Source organism: Podarcis vaucheri (assembly GCF_965113315.1).
Source record: "Podarcis vaucheri genome assembly, chromosome: 3".
Taxonomy (NCBI): domain Eukaryota; kingdom Metazoa; phylum Chordata; class Lepidosauria; order Squamata; family Lacertidae; genus Podarcis; species Podarcis vaucheri.
Genome location: NC_138761.1, coordinates 54,647,275 through 54,672,424, shown reverse-complemented (window position 1 = coordinate 54,672,424; position 25,150 = coordinate 54,647,275). Strand labels below are relative to the sequence as shown.

Here is a 25,150-nt window from a genome sequence, read left to right as displayed (position 1 = left end):
GATGGGGGTGGAGACGCTCCTACAGGTACACAGGACCGAGGCCGTTTAGGGCTGTTTAAAACACCAACACTTTGAATTGTGCTCGGAAACGTACTGGGAGGTCTTTCAAGACCGGTGTTATGTGGTCTCGGCGGCTGCCCCCAGTCACCAGTCTAGCTGCCGCATTCTGGATTAGTTGTAGTTTCCGGGTCACCATCAAAGGTAGCCCCACATAGAGCTCTCCTAGATGTCTTCTTGGTTGAGTAAGCAGCATATAACATTTGTTAAATGAAATAAAATAAACCATATGGGCCAGAATATTCGCATAGGCTACTCTGAATCTGCAAACCTTGCCATCTTCCTCACTCACGGCCACTTTTTGACTGCACCAGGAGATATCTCTGTTCTCTCACATCAGACTTCTATTCTTGCTTTGTGACTGGCTGTTATTTACACATCACTACAATGTGTATCCAGCCTTTCTATTGTAGATATTTAAGTTGGCCAAACTAGACCAATAAATAAATAATAATTTCATTATTAACAATAATCTAGACAAATGTTCCTAACAACAGATTTCAAGTCTTCTCACACTTCGGCATGATAATCCTCCCAAAGCCATTACAGTGGTACCTCTGGTTACAAACGGGATCTTTTCTAGAGGCCTATTCACAACCTGAGAAGAGCGCAACCCGCAGTGGCGCATCTGCACATGCGCAGGTTGCGATTCGCCGCTTCTGCGCATGATGTCATTTTGCACTTCTGCGCATGTGCAAGCGGCGAAACCTGGAAGTAACACTTTCCAGTACTTCCGGGTTGCCGTGGGACGTAACTTGAAAGAACGTAACATGAAGCAGACGTAACATGAGGTATGACTGTAAACAGTAGAAGGAAATTACATACCACTCAGCACTTACTCAAACTTCCTTCTGCCTAGAGAACTGTAGACTTATAAAGCAATATGCAGTCAACCTCGTTCTCTTAGAATGGCAATGGCTCCCACCTGAGAGGTGCCAAAACTGAGTTCTGATGAGTTCTGGCTGTAAAAAAGAACTGCTTCTTGGGAGCATCCACAGCAGCTCTCAGTCACTTGAAGTCACTTGGTACTTGACTTCACACTAGCCTTTAACAAGGCCTCTTACCAAAGGTTCACAAAGTAGTCATGTAGAAGGCTGTGTCCTGTTACAGATCTGCAGCCAGTTGCTGTTGTTCCTCTACAGTTCTTTTACACTTGCTCATTCATCTGAAATGGCTGATGCTGGAAAAATCCCCAGTGGACTATGCCAGTGTTATGTATGATGGTTCCTGAACAAAATCCTCAGCCTCCCCAGCTCCAGTACAGATTTAAAGAAACTTTCTAAAGTACACAAAACATTTTGACTATTTCCGAGTCTGGAGAGCACAATCTTTTTCTTTCTTTTTTTCACATCACAGATATTCCTTCCCACCCCCCCTCAAATGCTCACAGCCTGGAAAAAAGCTATTTCTATTCTAATAATTCTTTCCCATTTCTATTCTTTCAGACTGTCATCTGGCATCTCAGCAGACTTCTGCCACCTGCAAGGGCAGGCAAAGTCAGACATCTCAACTCATTCATGATTGCAAAGCTTCTTACGCCGTCCAGGTGGCACATACTCCTTTTTCACATTTCTCACACATACTAAAAATGGGTGCCAGAAATGGCAAAGCTGCAAATGAGGAGGAGGAGAGGTCCTTAAAATTATCCCCTTTGCCAAAGCAAATATATACAATCATGAAACGCAGCCAATATCCTCAAATAGCAGCAAATGAAAGCGGGAAGCTATTCCTTGCAAAAAGTTCAGCCAAGAAGATTCCTCATCTTGGAGGTATGCCAGGTTTGGGATTAGCTTGTACCTGCAGGGGATGCTCTGTGCCAAGCGTAGTTGCTACTCTACCAGAGCAGAACATTATACTAACAGAACTTTCGCTGTATACTCAAGTCTTTAGCCATCTTCTAAAGCTCTACAGGATGAATCACCTCCACAGCTGTTAGAGGATTAAAACATCCTTGCACTCCCAACTGCTTCAAAGACACACACACACACACACACACACACACACACACTTCCTCAGAAAATGATTTCTAGAGTTCATTAGGCTTAAGAAACCACATGCTTAACTTGTCATTTGCCATTCCTTGTTTTCTGTTTACACTGTTTTAAGATTGCTATAATGATTAAAAATCTCCACTTAATGGATCAATTAGTTTCTTCATTTTCCAAACAAAGTTTGTTTTATTTTAAACTAGGTGGATTTTAAGCAAACATTGTTTTTTTTTAAAAAAAATAATCATTTTGAAAAAATAAATAAATGTAAACCAGATTATTCATTTTAAAAAGCTTCCATTAAAGTCTGGTCTTGACTATAAAAACAACAATGGGGTTTTTTTTTTGGGGGGGGGGTTGACAGACTTCTAAGAGCTATTTTTCTGGAAAAAAGCAGTTCCGGAACTCACCATGAGTGCCTCCCTTGTTCCCTTATAATGGCAATGGCACCCACCTGAGAGGTGCTGGAACTGAGTTCCATTGAGTTCCAACTGAAAAAAAGGCCTGTGTTCAATCTTTGAAGTCGGTTTACTCCCACCCTGAATTGTGTTTATAGTGAAGACCGAATTTTAACTTACGTATATGAGTTTTAAATTTGGGGCACATTTTAAAAGGGTTTATTTTTTTAAAGGATGCACTGTAATTTAAACTTTGAAAATAATATATATCATGCTTTATCTGATAAATAACAGTGTTGTGAGTTTAGGGGGTGGGGGTTAGACTACACGCCTGAGTCTCTTCTAATTCTGGATTGAGCATGGGTTCAATTGTTGGAATAGCCAGGCCAGAGTCTTGGTAATGGCTCAAAGTATGGGACATTAAGCCAGAAGCTTTCCTTTTGGGAATTATAGGGGCAGAACTACCCAAAATATAGAAATTTATTTGTGTATGCGTCTACAGCGGCAAGAATGTCACTTGCCCAAAAATGGAAAGAAGAAGTCCTAAAGAAAGAAGAATGGATACAAAAACTTATGGAATATGCAGAAATGGCGAAACTTACTGGAAAAATAAGAAATCAGGATAACAAACTTTTTATAAAAGAATGGAAATGGTTTACTGAATATTTACAAACAAACTGTAAACAGATAAGAACATTGGCAGGATCACTGTAATAACCTGCAGTTTTATAAGAGTATATATTTAAAGTAGATGAATAAATGAATAGGTTAATTTGGAATATGCAGGAAATATATATATAAAGTAAATTTAAGGAACCGCAGAATGAAGGGGAAGGTAGTCAAGTTTCGAAATGTTAAAATGATTGTAAATCTATTGAAATGTATATAAATTAAAATTATAAATAACAATGTAAAAAAAAGTATGGCACATTAGGGTAACAAAGGATGTTGCTCTTTGAGCCAAATAAAAGGTGGGTGGACCCCCTCCCTCACATGCACGCGCATGCTGGGCTAGAGGCAGAAGACAGGCAGATGCCTGAGAGGGAGAGAAATGTTTGATTTCTGCTTAAATCCAAGACTATGACGATGGGAGAAGCAAAATCTTCCAGGGTCAGCATGGACCTTGGTAATACAGCGCCTTGCAAGAGGCCCAAATCTGACACCCTCCACAGTCCTCACACCATGTGCCAAGCTTTGGGGAGGAGGTTTGAGGCTCTGTGAGGGTCCTAGAGCCCTCTACCTCCTTCCCAAAGCTAGGCAAGTGCTAACTAGGCTTTAGGAAGGAGAATGGAGGATTCTAGAAGCCTGTCAGAGCCCCCTTGCCTGGTCTAAAACAGTTGAACCGACCCAGACCCTGCAACCATCATTGAGGCCCTTCTCCATGTGCCTCCTCCACAAGAGGTCTGGAGGGTGGCAGTACCAAAACGGGCCTTTTCTGCAGTTGTTCCCCATTTGTGAACACTCTCCCCAGGGAGGCTCACATGGCACCTTTGTTACATCTCTTTAGGCGACAGGCAAAAGCATGCTTGGCAGGGGGTTGGACTCGATGGCCCTTGTGGTCTCTTCCAACTCTATGATTCTATGATTCTATGCTTCTTTTTCTAGGCCTTCAGACAGCTTGGGGGCTGGATAACTCCATACCCTCCAATTAAAACAGGGACATCCTAAGAAAAAGTGGGACATTCTGGGATCAAATCAGAAACCGGGGTGGCTTCTCTAAATCAGGGATGTCCCTGGAAAATAGGAACACGTATAGGGTTGGATATGGAAAGCGCCATCATCTTAACGTTTCAGACAGACTCTGCAGTGTTCAAGCCAGCTAGGTTACCTCAGTCTGTGGTGTACCTTTTCCCTGGCCAGGGGTAGGGAAGGTTGCTATTTACTGGCTCCACCCAATAAACTCAACATTACTAGTCTCTGTAGCACTTTGTGTAATGTGCATCACAGTGACTAGGAAAGAGCAGCAAACCAGCTGAAAAATTGACTGATAAAAAGGAAATCAACACACACACACACACAGAGAGAGAGAGAGAGAGAAAGAGAGAGAGAATTTGTATTCAAAACCCACCAAATAACATTGCTGTGCATTACATAACATCACTGCATATGACTTTATGCTTTGGGCTCATAAAAAAGCCTACAAATTTTGCTAGAGTGTGTGGGAACAACCATGATAATGGGGTAAGCAGCCAAGCCTAGCAAGGCACATTAACTGATGAATCAGAGCATGTATTGCATCCACATGAGGTTTGTTTTCAGAATATTATTTTCTTTCCCATTAGGATGACAAGTGCCTTTGCCTCTATTTCCAGATGACATCTCTTTTGGTGAAAATAAATAAAATCATTTCCCCATTTTTATAAGATATCATTGCTAACTAATTTCTAAATTACTATGCATTTTTTAAAAAACAAAACACCACCCCTATTAGTGTAGTTGTACAACATTATTCCCGAATCTTACATTTGCTCTCCAAATATATAAGCCAATTAACACATTAGAGGTGGGTTGCCAGATTGCCTTGAGATGCCTTTAGATTCCACAGCCTAAGAGGAATATGGCTCACACTAACATCAGTGGCAAATGCAAATTTACAGGCTCCTATCTAAGTTACATCCAAAATGCCAGAACAAACAAAAGCAAAAAACACCGTAATTTTGTTTCCCTCATGAGTGAAACGGTGGGCAATCTTTGTACCATACCTTTGGTAGCACTTCTCTTTCTCTCTCTCCCCCACCCCTTTTCTTTTCTCTCCTGGCCTCCTCCTCCCACAACTCCAGCTGGGACAACTTCACCCCTTCACTCTGGCCAAGGAGCACCCAGGAACAACACCATTGCTCCAAAAGCTGGACCTGTCCTTTGGACCACTCCTTGGGGGAAGGGCCTTAACTCTGCTTTGCATGCACAAGGTCCCAGGTTCAATCCCCAGCATCACCAAGTATAGTTGGGAGAGAATCTGCCATAAACTTTTGAGAGATGCTGCTAGTCAGCTTAGGAAAAGCTGAGCTAGATGTACCAAGGTCTGACTCAGTATAAGGCAGCTCTCAATGGCCTATGTGCATCCCTGGAGTGATATTTACAAACCAGTAACACAACACGGCAACAATCATCAATACCATGCAGGACAGAAACAATCCAGGACAACTTAACACTTGTGAACCTTAACTGAGGTCTGCATGGCAGTTTCCATCCTCTCATTTTTTCCCCCTGCCCCCCCCCAAAGGAAACAAAAATGGAACACAACCAGTCACATTTATCTACTTTACAGTTGATATAAACCCTGCTACTGTTATATCTGTTTTGAGGCCTGAACTTAAGCTTCGTACTCCAATCCAACCAAAGGGCAAGAGTTATACTCCAGCCACAAATGTTATGTCATGTCATGAGATAAAAGCAAGCAGTAATATTTGTTCCCTTGTAACTTACTTCTGGATTCTGCAATGCTTGGTTAATTTTAGTGACAGGTGTGTGTGTGTGTGTGTGTGTGTGTGTGTGTGTGTGTGTTGGTGTGTAATGGACTGGGTACAATCCTGAAGGTGATTATTCTGAATGTCTAAGTGGTTTCTCTTTAAACTTTTCACACAACCTCACAAAATGTGTGTACATTACATACACACAACAGTATATACAGTGTTTTTATTTTGTGTGCGAATTTAAGATGAACTGGAGAAAACGTGTTTCATTCCTGCTAGGTGGATTACACAGGAAGCTGTTTTAAACTGAGTTAAACCAATTGTCTTAGAATTATAGAATCAAAGGATGATACAGTGGAAAGGGACCCTGAGGGTCATTTAGTCCAACTCCCTGCAATGCAGGAAACTTTTTGCCCAACGTGGGACTCAAACCCACGACCCTGAGATTAAGAGTCTCATGTTCTACTGACTGAGCCAGAGCTGGGCTCTCCATCCAGTTCTGTATTTGCCTACACTGACTGGCCGCAGTTCTCCAGGATTGTAGACTGGGGTCCCTCCCTGCCCTACATGGAGATGAGAGGGATTGAACCTGGCACCTTCTGACTGCAAAGCAGATGCTCTACCACTGCACCATGGCTCTTCCCCACTGATTGTTTCATTTCATTATGTATGAAAAGATCCTAGCAGTTATGAATGATCCCTGTTTGAAGAGTGATGAAAAAATTGAGGAATTGGAACAGACAGGCAAGATACTAGGTAGCTCCTTGGGAGATCGTTCACTTTGAAATGAAACTGATGTAGAGTCTAGGCAGTTACATCTGATTTTGAAGGGAAGTCTTTTGAGATGCTTCTGCAGATGTGACTAGAAGGAGCCCAAGGACTCATCTCTGTGGTATGCATGGATGGCAGCATGTCTTGAACTGTGGTAAATGTATAATTCTTAAATTAAGTAGTAGTGGAACACCTTCTTTTCAGCCTCCACTGATAGGACAAATTAACCATACTGATCTGGTGTCCAGAGGAGGGCAACCAAAATGGTCAAAGGCCTGGAAACGATGCCTTATGAGGAACGGCTAAGGGAGCTGGGCATGTTTAGCCTGGAGAAGAGGAGGTTAAGGGGTGATATGATAGCCATGTTCAAATATATAAAAGGATGTCATATAGAGGAGGGAGAAAGGTTGTTTTCTGCTGCTCCAGAGAAGCGGACACGGAGCAATGGATCCAAACTACAAGAAAGAAGATTCCACCTAAACATTAGGAAGAACTTCCTGACAGTAAGAGCTGTTTGACAGTGGAATTTGCAGCCAAGGAGTGTGGTGGAGTCTCCTTCTTTGGAGGTCTTTAAGCAGAGGCTTGACAACCATATGTCAGGAGTGCTCTGATGGTGTTTCCTGCTTGGCAGGGGGTTGGACTCGATGGCCCTTGTGGTCTCTTCCAACTCTATGATTCTATGATTCTGTGATTCAATCTGATGCAAATTGGTCCAGAGCAGTTTTCCCTGTTGTCAGAGCTGCTACCAGGTCCCAGCTCACATAGGACCACGCCACACAGTGTCCACTTTAAAAGAGTCTTTATTGAGTTACAGGTTTCATTTCCGAACTGCAGCGTGCAGCTCTACACCTTCTGCTCTAGGTCGGCGAAGACCCGTCTGAGTCCCCGCCTCTTGCACACCAGCTTAATACCCTAGCCTTGCTCCACCTCCTTCGCCTCTCCCTACGTCTCTGGGTCCTTCTGCCCCCCTGGGCCTCCTCCCTTCTACTCTCCTCTGACGCTGACCCCCCTGATCCTTCTGCCTCCTTGCGGCGGGCTTTAGGACCTGGCTCACTCTCCGGGCTGCTTACTGCTCCAGCTTCCGCTGCATTTGAACTTGGCGCGCGCGCCCAACTCTCTACTTTCCTCTTAACCGTTGCCTCGCTCTCTGAGGAGGGCGTGACCACCCCTGACTCGTGCCCTCCCTCCTGCTGACAGCCTCCGGAACCCGATGCCTGGCTACCTTCCTCCCTGCTGCTCTCAGTCTTGAGCGTGGGTCCCGACTTCCAGCTGCTGCCGCCCTCAGTTATGAGCGTGGGTCCCGACTTCCAGCTGCTGCTCTCTGAATCTCCTCTGTTCCCTTCCTCCTGGGGTGTCCCCCCGGATCCCCCCCTTGCTCTGCTCACTGGGGCTCCCTTTTGGGAGTCCTCTGACTCACTGCTTAGGCTTGGAGATCTCGGGTCGTCATCATCACTCATTCTCCCTTCGGCTTCCTCCCCCTCGCTCTCTGTTTCCACCCTTCTCTGCGTCTCTGCTTCTGAACCCCTGACATCCATCCCCCCCTCGAAGCCCCCCCTTCCCCCCTCCCCGCTGTCAGGTGTGGGTGCTGGGCGCTCCATCATCATGGGAGGGAATGCTGGATACAGGTCGCTCCCCGTGGGTGGCCGCCAACTGAAGACCTCCGAGTCTTCCCCCTCGCGGTCGTCGACGTTGACTTGTTGCTCTTCCATCTCTGTACCGCCGTGCTCGAACCCGAGGTCCTCCCCGAACACGTCCATGTCAGTCTCTGCGTCGGTCGCTCGACCTGGCATCTCCAGCCACTTCCTGCGCCATTGCTCCTCTGGTCGATCGTCCCACCAATACGAGTTGCCTGATGCCGAACCTGCCGGTGAACCTTCTGGGGAACGGGTGCTCCGTGCGGGTTCCCCTTCTGAGTCGAATCCATGGAACGTGCTGGAAGAAAGTGTGGGTGTGAACAACCAGTCGTCGAAGAAGCTCGCTGGCATGGGTTTGTGTGGGAAGAGGGCATGAAACTCGTCCTTGAGCAGGGGTTCCTCCAAAGCGTAGTCTGGTACCCAGCTATTGGCGCTGGCCCGGGTGCCCTCTCTGGCTAAGAGGTATTCGACTCCCTCTTCCCCCCATCTGGAGTCCAAAATCTCCGTGACCTCGTTGATGTGGTCCTGGTGCTTCACCTCCCGCGTCTCCGTCCGTTCCCGGAGCGGACTTGGCGCCGTCCCTGGCTCCTGGAACCTGTGAGGTGCCTTGTAGGGAGTGAGCACCGACCTGTGGAACACCGGATGCATTCTGGAACCCTCCGGCAGCGCCAGTCGGAAGGCTACCGGGTTGATCTGCGCTTCGACTTGGTACGGACCGATCTGCTTGTGCCCCAACTTCTTCTTGGCAAGCGACCTGGTCGGCACTGCGTGGGCTGCCAACCAGACCCAGTCTCCCACTTGGATCACTTCGCCAACCCGCCTGTGCTTGTCAGCTTGCACCTTGTAGGCGTGCTTAGCTAGCTCCAGCTGCCGTCTGAGTTGATCGTGGACCGCCTGCAGCTCTGACGCGAACGCGTCCGCCGTCTGTGGTTCTCCTTCCCCCACTCTCTCCAGTCCCGGGAAGGTTCTGGGATTCCTCCCATTGTTGGCAAAGAACGGCGTCACTCCTGTGGACACGTGCTTCGTGTTGTTGTAAGCGAACTCGGCTAGCGGCAGGTAATCCACCCACGTCGCAGGCTGTTGATTGGCATAGCATCTCAGGTACTGCTGCATGATGGCATTGACCCTCTCTGCTTGCCCGTTGGTCTGCGGGTGTCTTGCTGATGCCAGATTGACCTTGACATTTAGAAAACCCATCAGCTTCTGCCAGAAAGACGAGATGAACTGGCGTCCGCGGTCGGACAGGATAGACCGTGGCAGGCCATGCACTTTGAACACGTGATCTATGAACAGTTTGGCGGTTTGTTCCGCCGTGGCCACCTTCGCACACGGAATGAAATGTGCCATCTTGGTGAACAAGTCCACCACCACTAGCACAGCTGTCTTGCCTCTCGAGCTGGGTAAATCCGTCACAAAGTCCAGGGCCACCCTCTCCCACGGTTCAAACGGTGTTTGCAGCGGTTCTAACAGTCCCGCCGGTGGTCTGTGTACCGGCTTGGCCCTCTGGCAGGTGTCGCACCTCGCTACGTAGTCCGCGACCTCTCCTCTCAGCCTGGGCCACCAGAAGTCTCTCGCGACTAATTCCATCGTTTTCTCTGTGCCAAAGTGACCGGCCGTGGGTGCGTCGTGCAACTGTTGCAGTACCTTGGCGCGAAGGTCGTCTCCTGGTACATAGACAGCCCCTTTGCGTAGGAGCAAGCCGTCCCGCACCTGGAACTCGTCCGTGGTAGCCGTGCCTCTGAGCAGTTCCGCCATCTTGTCTTGCGCGAATGAGTCGTCCCGCAATGCACGTCGCACCGCATCCAGGTCTACTGTAGCTGAGGCACACGCCCACGCCGTCGGTGCGAAGATGTGCATGGCCGCCGCTGGCGTCACCTCTTCTAGGTATTGCGGTTTTCGGGACAGTGCATCCGCCATGATGTTGGTGTCGCCTGGGACGTACTCTATTCGGAAATTGAAGTCAGCAAAGAACTCCGCCCAACGTATCTGCCTCTGGTTCAGGAACTGAGCCGTGCGCCAGTGCTCCAGATTCTTGTGGTCCGTGCAGACCTGCACCGTGTGCTTGGCGCCGATTAGGAAGTGCCTCCACGCCTTGAAAGCTGCATGAATGGCCAGCAACTCCCTGTCCCAGATGGTGTAGTTCTGCTCCGACTTGCTGAGCTTTCTGGAGTAGAACGCTCCCGGCCGCCACACCCCCTGCGGGTCTCGCTGCAGCAGGACAGCTCCCACGGCTCTGTCTGACGCGTCTGTCTCTACCCTCAACGGTTTACTGGGGTCGATATGCAGCAGTTGCTTCTCCGATGCGAAGAGATGCTTGAGCGCTTGAAAGGACTGTTCCGCCTGCTCCGTCCAGATGAATTTCTTTTTTTTGGAGCTGAGCGTGTCCGTAATTGCTGCCGTCTGCATCGCGAACCCCTTGATAAACTTGCGATAGAAGTTGGCGAAGCCGACAAACCGCTGGACCTCCTTCCGGTTGCGCGGGCTTTTCCAATCCAATACCGCACGAACCTTGGTGCTGTCCATGGCTATCCCCTTGTCCGACAACTTGTATCCCAGGAAATCCACCTCCGTCGTGTCGAACTGGCACTTCTCCAGCTTGGCGTACAGTCTATGTTGTTGCAACCTGCTGAGCACCTCCCTCACGTCTCGGTCGTGAGCTTGCTGCGAGTCAGAGAAAATCAGGATGTCATCCAGGAAGCAGACGCATGTCTTGTAGAGGAGTCCCTCCAACACGTGATGCATAAAAGCTTGAAAACAGTGAGAGCCATTTTGTAATCCAAAGGGCATAACTCTGTATTCGTAGGTGCCCAGCGGTGTGAACATGGCCGTCTTCCACTCATCGCCCTCCCGCATGCGGATGAGATTGTACGCCCCTCGCAGGTCCAACTTGGTGAACACGCGTCCCTTGCGCACCGTCGCGAGGAGGTCGTCAATCCTGGGCATGGGGTAATCAGACGGTTTGGTCATCTGGTTCAAAAGGCGGTAGTCCACAACTAGTCTTTTTCGGGGCGTGTCTTTCTTTTTCACGAAGAAAACGGGACTGCCCCCCACTGCCTTGGACTCTCTGATGAAGCCACGCTCCAGATTATGCTCGATGAACTGTTTGAGTTCCTGCATTTCATCTTCAGACATGGAGTATAGCCGCCCCTTCGGCAGCGTCGCCCCCGGTAGGAGGTCAATCTTGCAGTCATATGGCCGGTGAGGGGGTAGCTTGTCCGCCTCCTTCTCGCAGAAGACCTCCAAAAAGCTCGCGTATTTGTGGGGGACCGCTTGCAACGTTCCCAACTGCAGTTGTGATTCCTCCTCCTCTCCCTCCCGTCGGGGCAGGATGCAGTGTTCTGCGCAATAAGAGGAGCCGAAGATCAGTTGTCTCTGGTACCAAGCCAGTGTCGGACTGTGCCTGTCCAGCCAACTCATGCCCAACACAATGGGCGTGTCCGACAGTTGGGTGACATTAAAACTGATGACTTCCCTGTGGTTGCCAAGGCGCATCACCATCGGTGGCGTCTGCTTCACCACCTGCCCCCCTAGCAACTCTCTGCCATCCACCGTGACGACTTGCAGGGGCAGAGTGGCAGGCAATAGCTGTATAGCGTGCTGCTCCACAAAGCTCTGCGCTATAAAGTCTGCGTTGCTTCCAGAATCCACAGAAAGCGGCACTTCGATAGTGATGCCGTCGGTTAGCTGGAGAGATGCTGTGAGCTGCACTACTGGTTTGGGTGGGAGGGGATCCGTGGGTTGCAAGATTGCTGGGGACTGCTTCACAGATGCGTCTGGCTGGGCCCCAGTGCCTCCGTCTCCAGCCAGACATCGTCGTTTCCCTGCTGTGGTTCTCCTTGCTGCGTTGCTGCAGTCACCATTGCTGAGGCTGCAGTGTGCTTGTGGAGCCTCCGGGGACACTCCTTCGCCAAATGGCCTGGATCCTCGCAGATGTAACACTTCCTGTTCCCTCTAGGAGGCTTCGCTTTCACTGCTGCCGGTGCTAGGGCTCTGGCTGCTGACTGAGCCCTTGCACCTCCAACCTCCATCGGTTCCCCTCCCCCTCCTGGCGGAGGTGTGGATTGCGCACGCGCTGCTTCCCTCGGAACGAAAGAGAAACTTCTCGCTGCTTCGCGCCCTCCACGTCCTTCATCTCTGCACCATGGACGTTCTTCCAGCCTCACCCCCACAGTCAGCGCTCTTTGGACCACCTCCTGCGTGCTTCGGGGCCTCTCCCCCCTTGCAATTTCATCCTTAACCGCAGAACTTAGACCCTCCCAGAAGAGGTCTCTGACAGGGGGCGAATCCCGATCCCATTCTAAAGCACTGACCAGCGCAAAAAATCGGGCGTGATACTGCCGGACGCTCGCCCTCCCTTGTTTTAGTCCATGAATCTCCCGTCTGGCAAGATCCACATCAATAGTAGACAAAAAACACGCATCCATCGCTTTGATAAAGGCATCTGCATTCTGAAGCGCCGGATCTTTATCCCTCCACAAATTGCGCAGCCAGGCTTTGGCATCCCCATGCAAATGGGACAATATGAACCCCACCTTCTCTTCCTCATCTCTAAAGTCTTTTGCCAGCAGTTGCAGTGCGCACATTACGTCTGCTCTAAAATTAGGGTACTGTTGCAAAGTCCCATCGAAGTGAGCCACAAGCCCTCCTGCTCTCCGTGCCAATCCCACGCCCTCCGGTCTGGGTCCCGGTTGCCCTTGCTTAACAAGCATTTCAAACCTGGCGCGTAGGTCTCTGTAGGCGGCTGTAGTCTCCTCCTCCCGTTTCTTGGAAGCCAATACCTCTGAGGACAACTGGGTCACTGCCTCTTGCAGCGCGGAGATCCTCTGTTCTTCCGTCATCTTGCTAACCTTTGTGAGCTCGCTTACAGACACCCCTCTTCCTCCCCTAGCGGCTTCTGCTCCCGCTGCGAGGTTTCAGGTTTCTGAAGCTTTGAGGAGACGGGTCTTACTGTCAGAGCTGCTACCAGGTCCCAGCTCACATAGGACCACGCCACACAGTGTCCACTTTAAAAGAGTCTTTATTGAGTTACAGGTTTCATTTCCGAACTGCAGCGTGCAGCTCTACACCTTCTGCTCTAGGTCGGCGAAGACCCGTCTGAGTCCCCGCCTCTTGCACACCAGCTTAATACCCTAGCCTTGCTCCACCTCCTTCGCCTCTCCCTACGTCTCTGGGTCCTTCTGCCCCCCTGGGCCTCCTCCCTTCTACTCTCCTCTGACGCTGACCCCCCTGATCCTTCTGCCTCCTTGCGGCGGGCTTTAGGACCTGGCTCACTCTCCGGGCTGCTTACTGCTCCAGCTTCCGCTGCATTTGAACTTGGCGCGCGCGCCCAACTCTCTACTTTCCTCTTAACCGTTGCCTCGCTCTCTGAGGAGGGCGTGACCACCCCTGACTCGTGCCCTCCCTCCTGCTGACAGCCTCCGGAACCCGATGCCTGGCTACCTTCCTCCCTGCTGCTCTCAGTCTTGAGCGTGGGTCCCGACTTCCAGCTGCTGCCGCCCTCAGTTATGAGCGTGGGTCCCGACTTCCAGCTGCTGCTCTCTGAATCTCCTCTGTTCCCTTCCTCCTGGGGTGTCCCCCCGGATCCCCCCCTTGCTCTGCTCACTGGGGCTCCCTTTTGGGAGTCCTCTGACTCACTGCTTAGGCTTGGAGATCTCGGGTCGTCATCATCACTCATTCTCCCTTCGGCTTCCTCCCCCTCGCTCTCTGTTTCCACCCTTCTCTGCGTCTCTGCTTCTGAACCCCTGACACCTGTGTATTTAAATATATGCTATGCACAGTCAAAATGTCCCTACGGCATTCTGTGTCAACCAACTCCTTTCAACTGCAGCTGTTAAAAATCCAAATGTTTTTCTCCTACATTTATTTAAAAAAGACCACCACAGTTTGTCTTGGGCCCTGAAAGGTGCTTTACAGTTTGACGACACCCTGATTTTGTGTTCTCAATAGACAGTCACAACAGGTGGCTTATGAAGTTCTTTGGTGAGCATAGCTAGTGCATGCTTAACAAAGGACCTGGATGTTTAGACTGTCTTTTAAAAATAGCTGAGCCTTTCAAAATAGCATTGTTGATATTTTAAATTAACATTAATCAGCCTAAATTATTATATGTTATTAATTTGTGGTTTTAATTGTGTATGTTGTATAGGAAAATGGGATAGAGATATTACAACTTTAAAATTTTTAAAAATGATTCTATTCTTCCTTTCAGTGCTGGATTGATATAATTTTGTGGTCGGAGATTAAACCATAGTTTCCAGTTTGGATGCAACAAAAAACTGTGGTTTAACAACCCTGGAAGTCTTTCATTAGAGCACAATGAGAGAAGGGGTGGGGGAAGCACAATTCTCATTCTCAGTCAAACCATGGTTTATTAGACCAAAATCATTACATACAACTTTGCCATTGATTTTTTTGTAGTTTAGCAATACAATAAATACCATTTTGATGTCTCTATTTAATGCCAGAACAACTGACTTACATGGCTGAAACTCTTATGAACCAATTAAAAATTCTGCCACCCAGTTTAGCATTATCAATGGTTTCTGTAACAAAGGACAACGTCAGTGTTAATTTTGGTACTGTGTCATGACACACAGGAATAACATTAAAGTGAAAATGACCTATCAAATTTACTTGGCAGGTGCTAATTCACTTTGATCTATCCCTGGCCATAATAATTTCACGACGGCAGAGAAACCATACATATTTATAAATGTGGGAGCAGGCGGCTGTTGTTCTGTTTGTAATTTACAGCAACAAAGAATTCATTTAGATTACCATACTTGAAGTCCCAAGGTGACTCTGTCGTGGTTACAGGCCCCCTGCTGTGCAGGATACCTAACATAATAAAGAACAAAGCAAAAACAAGGCTACATTGAGGCAGGGGCTCCTGGGTAATCAATTCAGGTATTTACAGCTGAAACAATAGTACTGTGCAAATCAGCATCATTACTACAATTTGCTGATGGGAACTCCAGGGAATTGAGCAAGTGTCTGCCTGCAAAGCAGCTGATTAATCCAAGTTACTTATGTTTGGTTAATGCATTATTGTTTCCATCATAATTAACAATAAACGAGTACTTAGGGGGGGAATGGGTAGTCAAAAGCCCATCAAGTGGACTGACAGTGCAGCTCTATCTCCCCACCCTCTACACTGACCATTATATGTGTATAAATTAGAAAACAAACAACATCCTTCACACTTGGGGCTGCTGTTGAGAAGCTCATTCACAGTGCAGTCCACTTCACCCTGTGTTGCACTGGACTTGCCTGAGTCATAATCACTGACAGCTTTACACATGTTCAGAGGAAACTCAGTAACAGCTTAAGTGAACCAGACATTTCCTAAAGGGGGATCCTTGATGTCTCAAGCCAGCAAGTGCAGATGCCTGTAAGGATGTATGTATCAGCCTGTTTCTACCCTGCAACAGATTTATTTATGTTCATTCATAAGTCCATTCCATCTGGTTCCTGCATTTATCTCCAAATTCTTGGTTTTTTTAAATCTATAAATAGGTATTTAAATAACAATTTTACCATAATGTACACATGTCTAAAAGACATTTTCTCCTAAAATACACATGTTGGTACTTTGATCTGAGAAGTGTGCTACCTTAGTCCAGTAGGTGCAGATCAGGTCAGTTCACACAGGAATTCACAGAAGTCGACTTATTCAAGAAGCCTTACATCCACAAGCACACCCACACCCACACCCACACCCACACAATTCCATTTCAATTTCTTCTCCCTCAGAAAAGCATCTGTTTTGGCTCCATAGAATATGTGATACATAACATGAAAGGTACTATGCTTTTTTTAGTCAACTGCTTTTAATCAATATGGGAATATACATGCTTTCAAAGGTATGTCAAACTATTTGCAGCGCAAAAAATAAAGGTCCCTGGGTGTAATGCTGGCACTTTTTCAAAATGGCTAAGATATCAGCAGTGAAATGTTGGATTAAGCCTTCTCATTTCTCTTCAGCATGAATTCCCCAGGCAAGGAGGAGGTTGGCTAGATGCTGGTTAACCACCTCTGGTTAAAAGGAAATTTGTGGTAGATGTAAATTACCATTTTGCCACACATCTGTCCTTAATGTGTGGTAATAGTTTTCTTATCATTTGGTAGGATAAATTATGGCAGGACTGCAGACCGAACATTGAGGAATTCTGGACCTTTGTTTGCCTCATGGTTAGCATCATCCATACTGTTGTTTAATGTGGGTAGTAAACTTCCTGTACATCTATTAATTTCCTGTTGTCCATATGCTGTTCTCCAAATTATTGCCTTCCTACAGTTTCCCCTTCCTCAGTCTGGATTTTCACATACCAGGGATACTCCAAATTAGTGGAGGGGAAAGTGTGAGAAGGCAGTGATTGAGAAGAGAACACCATATGGAGAACAGGAAATTAATGGATGTACAGGAAGTTTACTATCCACATTAAACAACAGTATGGATGAGTTCATAATCAACATCCGTAGCAATGCAGTAATCATCCATGGTTAGAACTGGTGAGAAAGGAGAATGAATGTTGGACAGGGACTGGGAATATGGAGTGGGAAATCCCAGTGCCCACTTCCAAATCTTCTAACCGTGAGTAAAACATCCCTGCACAAGCTCCTGCAATGGGTCTCTGAAGCTTATATGCTACAACGTGAAGAAAAACCATACTGGTAAAGAGATCTTACTGGGCCTATTTTCTAGCAAGCTAGAAAACAACAGATCTCCCAAAAATTAGAATCTCGTATGGTCGCCTTTCCAATTCACATAACTGTCTCCAGTGGCATGCACTGAAAAAATATATTTCACGAACCAAATAAAAATAAGGAATTAAAAAATCTAGATAAGGTTGAATCAAGATGCATTTCAATCCTCTGATGGCCTCACTGCACTTCTTCCTCCAGTCAAAAACTATCAATTGCATTTCAAATGAAGCTTCCCCCACCCCTTTCAAATGAAGCTAAGACAGCACAGTCTGAAATCTCCTGGTGTGCTGGGATGCAGGAGTGCCTTGAAGCCAAGGTGGAAGCTAGATTATTTGCATGCAGTGTGAAAGTTACAATACACTGATTTGCAAGCTGTTGAAAAAACATGAAGGAATTAATTCTTCTCTGCAGTCTGTCTCTCTTCATTTCCCAACATAAAATTCAACACAAGCTTAGGTTTGAAAACAAAGTGAACAAGAAGAGAGGCTAGGAAGTTCTTTGGTATTCTATTAACAGTGGCACAACGTCAGTGAAATGAGAAATGGTTAAAACATGGCATTGAGAGCTGAAGCCTACCAGGAAAAAGTCAGTAAATTTTATCAGGGTTTGAGGCTACATGAATCTAGCCATCATATGGCAATCATTCAGAAAGAAGCCGCCGCAATACTACCACAACAACTCTGGAGACCTATTGCATTTGAGACAGGGCTCTTGGGAGTGCTGTGTGGAAGCAAGGTGAAATATCTCCTCTGTGAGGAACTGGTGAAAACTGGGAATGTCACTTATGATCCTCCTTCCTTGTTCAACACTCTCTGGCTGGTAGATAAAACTGAGACTGTGCACTGACATCATAATAGCAGCAAGGTTCAAAGAAGAAAGAGATGGACAATGACATCCACAGGTCCAAAGCACGTTGATGGGCTTTCTGTATAATTCTCTAGCAGGAGCTCTCCAAATGACTCATTCATATGAGTTCCCAAGTTTTGCAGCATCTTGCAGAATAATGATCCTCTTCCTTACCCGCAAAAATCCACAGTCAATCTAAACATTGTCTAGAACAAATTTAGGTTCCCTAGAGGCTCACAGGTCCTGCATTTTAGCCCAAAAGTCTGCACCTGACAACAGAACTGAATTTGGGTTAATTTTCTTGACATCAGCTGGTTGGATGTCAAATCAATCTGCCTCCCCCCCAACAAATCAGATTGTGGTCAATTTGTTTGTATTTATATTCCAAGTCACAAAACTGATTTTTCTTATAATCAAAGAGCTGAAAATATAACTCTGTATACCAGTTAAACCTGTCCAGTTTAGATGATACTCTTAGAGAGTGCATTAGCACCTCTAAAGCTCTTACCGGAAGTGAACACAGTGAGACTTATTGCTGAAGGATTAGGTGGCATATCTAATCTCCTTGGTCTTGCTATGAGACTCCTGAGGCCGATTAGAATTCTGTCACATTAGCTGCCAATTATTGTTCTGATCATGCTGCTAAAAAGCCTGCCCACACATCTTCATCAAGCTCTTATCAATTCCAACATAAACTACAGTAACTAACTGACCAGACTGCAGTTTAGTATCTATCTGGTGCTTTACAGCAGGGAAGGGGGAGAGATGTACACAATTACTGACCCTTGCATGAGCCTGTCTTGTACAAACCTTGTTCTCTCTTCCTGAACATCCTTTTTTATTCTACTTGACTGTCTGGGTCATTATGAAAAGATAAAAAAAAAGATTAAGATCACTATCCACTTGGATAGATAGTATTTTCTCTTGGGCTACCTTGAAAACTTTTCAAATGAGTACTGAGGCTATTTAATAAACATTATACACAAATGTATTGGAAGTAATGACACAAAGTAACCTCTTCTGTATCTAAACAAAAGTCATATACAGAGAGAGAAGTTGGGAACGCTTTCCAAAAGCGCATCTGAAGATCAAAGAATGAAATATTTACAGCAGGGAATACTGTATATAACATTATTTCAACTGAACTAGGGGCAAACTTTTGTCAACAGTTCTTCTATACCAAGTCAAATTTAGCCCCAAGCCGCCATGTTAGGCACCATCAAACTTTTATACTATGAGCAAAATTCCTGAGGAGTGTGAAGTGAATTTACACATACTCTGACAGAGAAAAGCTGTAAATAAAATATGGCCTCAGATTCAGTAGTAGATTCCAAATGCTCTCTGCCTCCAGGGTTATAGAATTAACTCCAGTTTCAAGGGTCAAGTGATGGACTGGGAAGACCTAAAGCAGCAGTGTGGCTGAAACTAAGGAGGCATGGATCCAATCAACCCCCTGGATAGGAAACTGCTGGGAATCTCATGTAAAAGAAGCATAATAAACAAATATAGCAATAAAATACAACAAAGCAACAGGTTCAAAATCATGAAGTCAAATTATTAAAATGCAGTCTGAAGTAACAATGAACAGAGCAATGTCACAAATACAAGTTGTTGGGTTGTTGTTTTTTTTAAAAAAATATGAGACTGAAATTCACCCAAGGAGAACTGTTGTCTCAGCAGCATGCTGAGGTCCCATGAATGCTACCTGGTCAAGATTTGCTGTTCAACCTGCCTCTCCTGAGCTCTGTTTTACAAACAGTCATTGCCCAATTATGTTGTGACTTGTTCCAACAATGTGAAGATGATAAGGACTGCATTGGGCAGGGTGTGTGTGCCATAAGTCAGATAAAGCCAAATTCCCTGGCCTGGACAATCATTGGAGTTGAGGGCAATATCACCCAATGCATTACCTCCTCCTCTTTTGACACTTTCTCTGAGTCAGGGTTGAGGGGATTGAGACCAGAGAAAACAACTATTAGTGTCAAGAAAATCCTCCAAAATTTAAATACTGACTTACTTTAAAGGTAAAGGGACCCCTGACCGTTAAGTCCAGTTGCAGATGTCTCTGGGGTTGCAGCCCTCATCTCGCTTTACTGGCCGAGGGAGCCGGCATTTGTCCACAGACAGCATGTGGCCAGAATGACTAAGCTGCTTCTAGCGAACCAAAGCAGCGCACGGAAACACCATTTACGTTCCCGTCAGGGTGGTACCTATTTATCTACTTGCACTTTGATGTGCTTTCAAACTGCTAGGTTGGCAGGAGCAGGGACTAAGCAACGGGAGCTCACCCCATTGCAGGGCTTCGAACCGCTGACCTTCTGACCGGCAAGCCCTAGGCTCTGTGGTTTAGACCACAGTGCCACCCGCATCCCACTGACTTACTTTACTTCATTGTATTTCATGATGTTTTTAGTTATCTCCCCATATTTTTTTAAAAAAACAACTATCATGAAAGTTTCTTAACTTTCAAAATGTATACAGAGTAAAAAGGAGAAACAAAACTGCCATTTTCCAAAGTTGATGTGAAATTACCTTTTTCTATAAGGCATTATTGAATATACTGTGAAGAACACAGAAGGGAGGGGACTGCACCTGGCTGCAGATAAAGATTGCTCATCAGCATGCAACAGTCCCTCCCAGCTCCTTTTAAGTTTATTTTCAAATGCTGAGTGGGGAAAAGTGTGTGTGTGTGTGGGGGTAACAATGTCAATCAAATTCTCAAATGAATCTGAGTACCAGAGTGCTGAGGTAGGGGAAAGAAATACAATTACATACCATAAAGTACATTCAATCAGCAATTCTATGGTGCAGAAGCGGAAGATGTTGTTATTCCAACATTAGCACTAGGAAAAAGTACCGTAAACTAAAAACAATTTTGCCATTTTCAATTTATGCTTTTGAGTAAAAGTGAGATTCCAATCTATTTTGGTGACTATGAATACTGAACCAGGGCCAATAGTTATTCTGAACGCATTAATCAAGAGTAAAAGAGTGTGGCTTTTCAGTACAAAGGTGTGTTCCTTTCACAGAAATGCTGAGCAGCATCTTTGTTTTGGTGTGCTTGGCATGAGAGAGCTATAATGCATGTTTCCTCAGTAGTGCACAGGGACCCACTATCTTTTAGAGAGAACACACAGACCCGCTCAGCAGTGTAACTTTCCTTGCCTAATTGGCTCAACTAAATCCTCCTCCCTCGCAGCTGGTTGCTGTAGCAACACGTTGGGATTCTGCAAGTCCCAGCATTCCATAGCACTGACTACAGACATCCAATCATATGCCACTTTGCAGTGTGGCAATCACCTTCCATTTACAAGGTCACCTTGTTCAGAAGGTAAGTGGAATACTCTACTTTTTTTGTATAGATCTGGAGCTCACTGAAGGGTACATCTAAGCATCATGAGGGGATGTTTCATAACAAGAAGATTACAGTCTGAGAAACATTACTGGGGGGGTGTATGTATTGATCTACTGCTCTTCTACACCTCTTCACCCAAATAGGATAAAGGATCCCATACATTGCATCCTCAGAGAATTGAAACAAAGGTATCCTAGGGGGAATCTGGGATGCAACAGAAACACAGTCACCCATTTTCCCATATAAAATATGTCAACTGAAAATAAAAATCAGATGAATGAAGGATTATGTCTTGTGTGGAAACTGTTGTTTTTAAACTACAGAACTAAGTTAATCACCCCTGGCAACTTGTAATAGTAGGACATAAAAAGAGCAGGAGGTCTTGTTTATCATGGGCTGTAGAAACTGTGAGTCCCAGAACAAAAAAATATATTATGATCATAATCATACTCATACTCCTCCTTCTCATCCCACCCTTCACACTAATGCTCCAGGGTAGGGTACAGCAATTTAAAAGCACAATGTTAAAAACAGTTTAAAACAATTTACCGATGAGAAGAAGGTTGGTGATTCAAATCCTCACAAGAGGGTGAGCTCCCATTATTCAGTCCCAGCTCCTGCCCACCTAGCAGTTCACAAGCACGTCAAAGTGCAAGTAGATAAATAGGTACCACTCCAGCGGGAAGGTAAATGGCATTTCTGTGTACTGCTCTGGTTCACCAGAAGCGGCTTAGTCATGCTGGCCACATGACCCAGAAGCTGTTTGTGGACAAATGCCGGCTCCCTTGGCCTACAGAACAGGATGAGTGCCGCAACCCCAGAATCATCCACAACCGGACCTAACGGTCAGGGGTACCTTTACCTTTACTGCAAACATACATCTTGGGGGGGGTCAAAGGTCAAGGCAAAGAAGTGTATCTTCAGCATTTACTGTAAACTTTATGCTGTGAACCAACCTGAGATCTATGGTTGAAGGGCAGTATACTAAACAAACAAACAAACAAACAAACAAACAAACAAACAAAGTGAAGTTGCCAGCCAGATGCTCTTTTGTGGGCAGAGTGTTCCACAATTTAGGGGCTGCCACAGAGAATGCTCTCTCATGGGCCACCCCCCTGAACCTCTGAGGGTGGTGGAACTATCAGGAGGGCACATATTGTTCTGGTCCTGTATTGGCTTATGAAGCACCTGGATCTTACTACAGGAAGCCTATTGTGAGTTGACTCATGCCTGTGTGTTATGTACATCAGTAGAATCATAGAATCATAGAATCATAGAATCATAGAGTTGGAAGAGACCACAAGGGCCATCGAGTCCAACCCCCTGCCAAGCAGGAAACACCATCAGAGCACTCCTGACATATGGTTGTCAAGCCTCTGCTTAAAGACCTCCAAAGAAGGAGACTCCACCACACTCCTTGGCAGCAAATTCCACCGTCGAACAGCTCTTACTGTCAGGAAGTTCTTCCTAATGTTTAGGTGGAATCTTCTTTCTTGTAGTTTGGCTCCATTGCTCCGTGTCCGCTTCTCTGGAGCAGCAGAAAACAACCTTTCTCCCTCCTCTATGTGACATCCTTTTATATATTTGAACATGGCTATCATATCACCCCTTAACCTCCTCTTCTCCAGGCTAAACATGCCCAGCTCCCTTAGCCGTTCCTCATAAGGCATCGTTTCCAGGCCTTTGACCATTTTGGTTGCCCTCCTCTGGACACGTTCCAGTTTGTCAGTGTCCTTCTTGAATTGTGGTGCCCAGAACTGGACACAGTACTCCAGGTGTGGTCTGACCAGAGCAGAATACAGTGGCACTATTACTTCCCTTGATCTAGATGCTATACTCCTATTGATGCAGCCCAGAATTGCATTGGCTTTTTTAGCTGCCGCGTCACACTGTTGGCTCATGTCAAGTTTGTGGTCAACCAAGACTCCTAGATCCTTTTCACATGTACTGCTCTCAAGCCAGGTGTCACCCATCTTGTATTTGTGCCTTTCATTTTTTTTGCCCAAGTGCAATACTTTACATTTCTCCCTGTTAAAATTCATCTTGTTTATTTTTGCCCAGTTCTCTAATCTGTCAAGGTCATTTTGAAGTGTGATCCTGTCCTCTGGAGTGTTAGCCACCCCTCCCAGTTTGGTGTCATCTGCAAATTTGATCAGGATGCCCTTGAGTCCATCATCCAAGTCGTTGATAAAGATGTTGAATAAGACCGGGCCCAAGACAGAACCCTGTGGCACCCCACTAGTCACTCTTCTCCAGGATGAAGAGGAACCATTGATGAGCACCCTTTGGGTTCGGTCAGTCAGCCAGTTACAAATCCACTGAGTGGTAGCATAGTCAAGACCGCATTTTACCAGCTTCTTTACAAGAATATCATGGGGCACCTTGTCAAATGCCTTGCTGAAATCAAGGTAGGCTACATCCACTGCGTTCCCTTCATCTACCAGGCTTGTAATTCTGTCAAAAAACGAGATCAGGTTAGTCTGACATGACTTATTTTTCAGAAATCCATGCTGACTATTGGTGATCACAGCATTCCTTTGTAGGTGCTCACAGACTGTTTGCTTAATGATCTGCTCCAGAATCTTCCCTGCTATTGATGTCAGACTGACTGGGCGGTAATTATTTGGGTCCTCTCTTTTCCCCTTTTTGAAAATAGGGACAACATTTGCCCTCCTCCAGTCTGCCGGGACTTCGCCTGTTCTCCAGGAATTCTCAAAGATGACTGCCAGTGGTTCTGAGATCACATCTGCCAGTTCTTTTAATACTCTTGGATGCAGTTCATCTGGCCCTGGAGACTTGAATACATCTAAACTAGCCAAATATTCTTGTACTATCTCCTTAGTTATTCTGGGCTGTGTTTCCTTTGCTGAATCATTTGCTCCAAATTCTTCAGGTCGGGCATTGTTTTCTTTATCGGAGAAGACTGAGGCAAAGAAGGCATTGAGTAGTTCAGCCCTTTCTGTGTCCCCTGTTTGCATTTCACCATCTTCTTCTCTGAGTGACCCCATTGTTTCTTTGTTCTTCCTTTTGCTACGAACATACCCATAAAAGCCTTTTTTGTTGCTTTTAACCTCTCTAGCAAGCCTGAGTTCATTCTGTGCTTTAGCTTTTCTGACTTTGTGTCTACACGTGCTGGCTATTTGTTTGAATTCCTCTTTGGTGGTTTCCCCCCTTTTCCATTTTTTGTACACATCCTTTTTTAATCTTAATTCAGTTAAAAGTTCTTTAGATAGCCACCCTGGCTTCTTTAGGCACCTTCCATGTTTCCGTCTCATTGGTATTGCCTGACGTTGTGCTTTTAGTATCTCCCTCTTAACAAACTCCCAGCCATCATGAACTCCCTTTCCTTTTAGTATTGTTGTCCATGGGATCTCACCCAGCACTTCCCTAAGTTTTATGAAGTCGGCTTTCTTAAAGTCAAGAAATTGAGTCCTAGTATGCTTGGCTGCTCCTTTCCGCTGTATAGTAAACTTCAGAAGAGCATGATCACTCGCGCCTAATGATCCTTCCACTTCTACCCCACTAACCAGGTCATCAACATTGGTTAGGACCAGATCTAAAATGGCTGTTCCTCTTGTTGCTTCTCCCACTTTCTGGACAATGAAGTTGTCTGCAAGGCCAGTGAGGAATCTGTTTGACCTTATGCTCTTGGCTGAGTTTGACGTCCAACAAATATCCGGGTAATTGAAGTCCCCCATTACTACTATCTCCCTTCCTTTTGCATGCTTGGCCATCTGTTCCAGGAAGGCATCATCTATGTCCTCCGTTTGGCTTGGGGATCTATAGTAAACTCCCACAATGAGGTCTCTGTTATTCTTCTCTCCCTTAATTTTGACCCAAATACTCTCACTTTGGCTTTGAGGATCTAAATCTTGGATCTCTTCACAGGTATACACATCCCTGACATATAACGCCACTCCTCCTCCTTTCTTGTCTGGTCTGTTTCTCTGAAATAGATTGTATCCCCCCATTATTACATTCC

The 25,150-nt window shown here is 46.0% G+C and overlaps 1 protein-coding gene across 3 annotated transcripts in view; it reads right to left on the bottom strand.

Annotated features, from left to right (window-relative positions):
• Positions 1-25,150, bottom strand: part of PRKN (parkin RBR E3 ubiquitin protein ligase) — a 634,267-nt gene that overhangs the window by 263,953 nt on the left and 345,164 nt on the right. For 2 of the 3 annotated variants that reach the window (XM_082215278.1, XM_082215276.1), the window contains exon 7: positions 15,039-15,098. The exons of the other annotated variant lie outside the window; for it this stretch is intronic. In XM_082215278.1, coding sequence (XP_082071404.1) covers positions 15,039-15,098 — 60 coding nt within the window. The remainder of the gene's footprint in view (positions 1-15,038; positions 15,099-25,150) is intronic. 3 annotated transcript variants of the gene reach the window in all.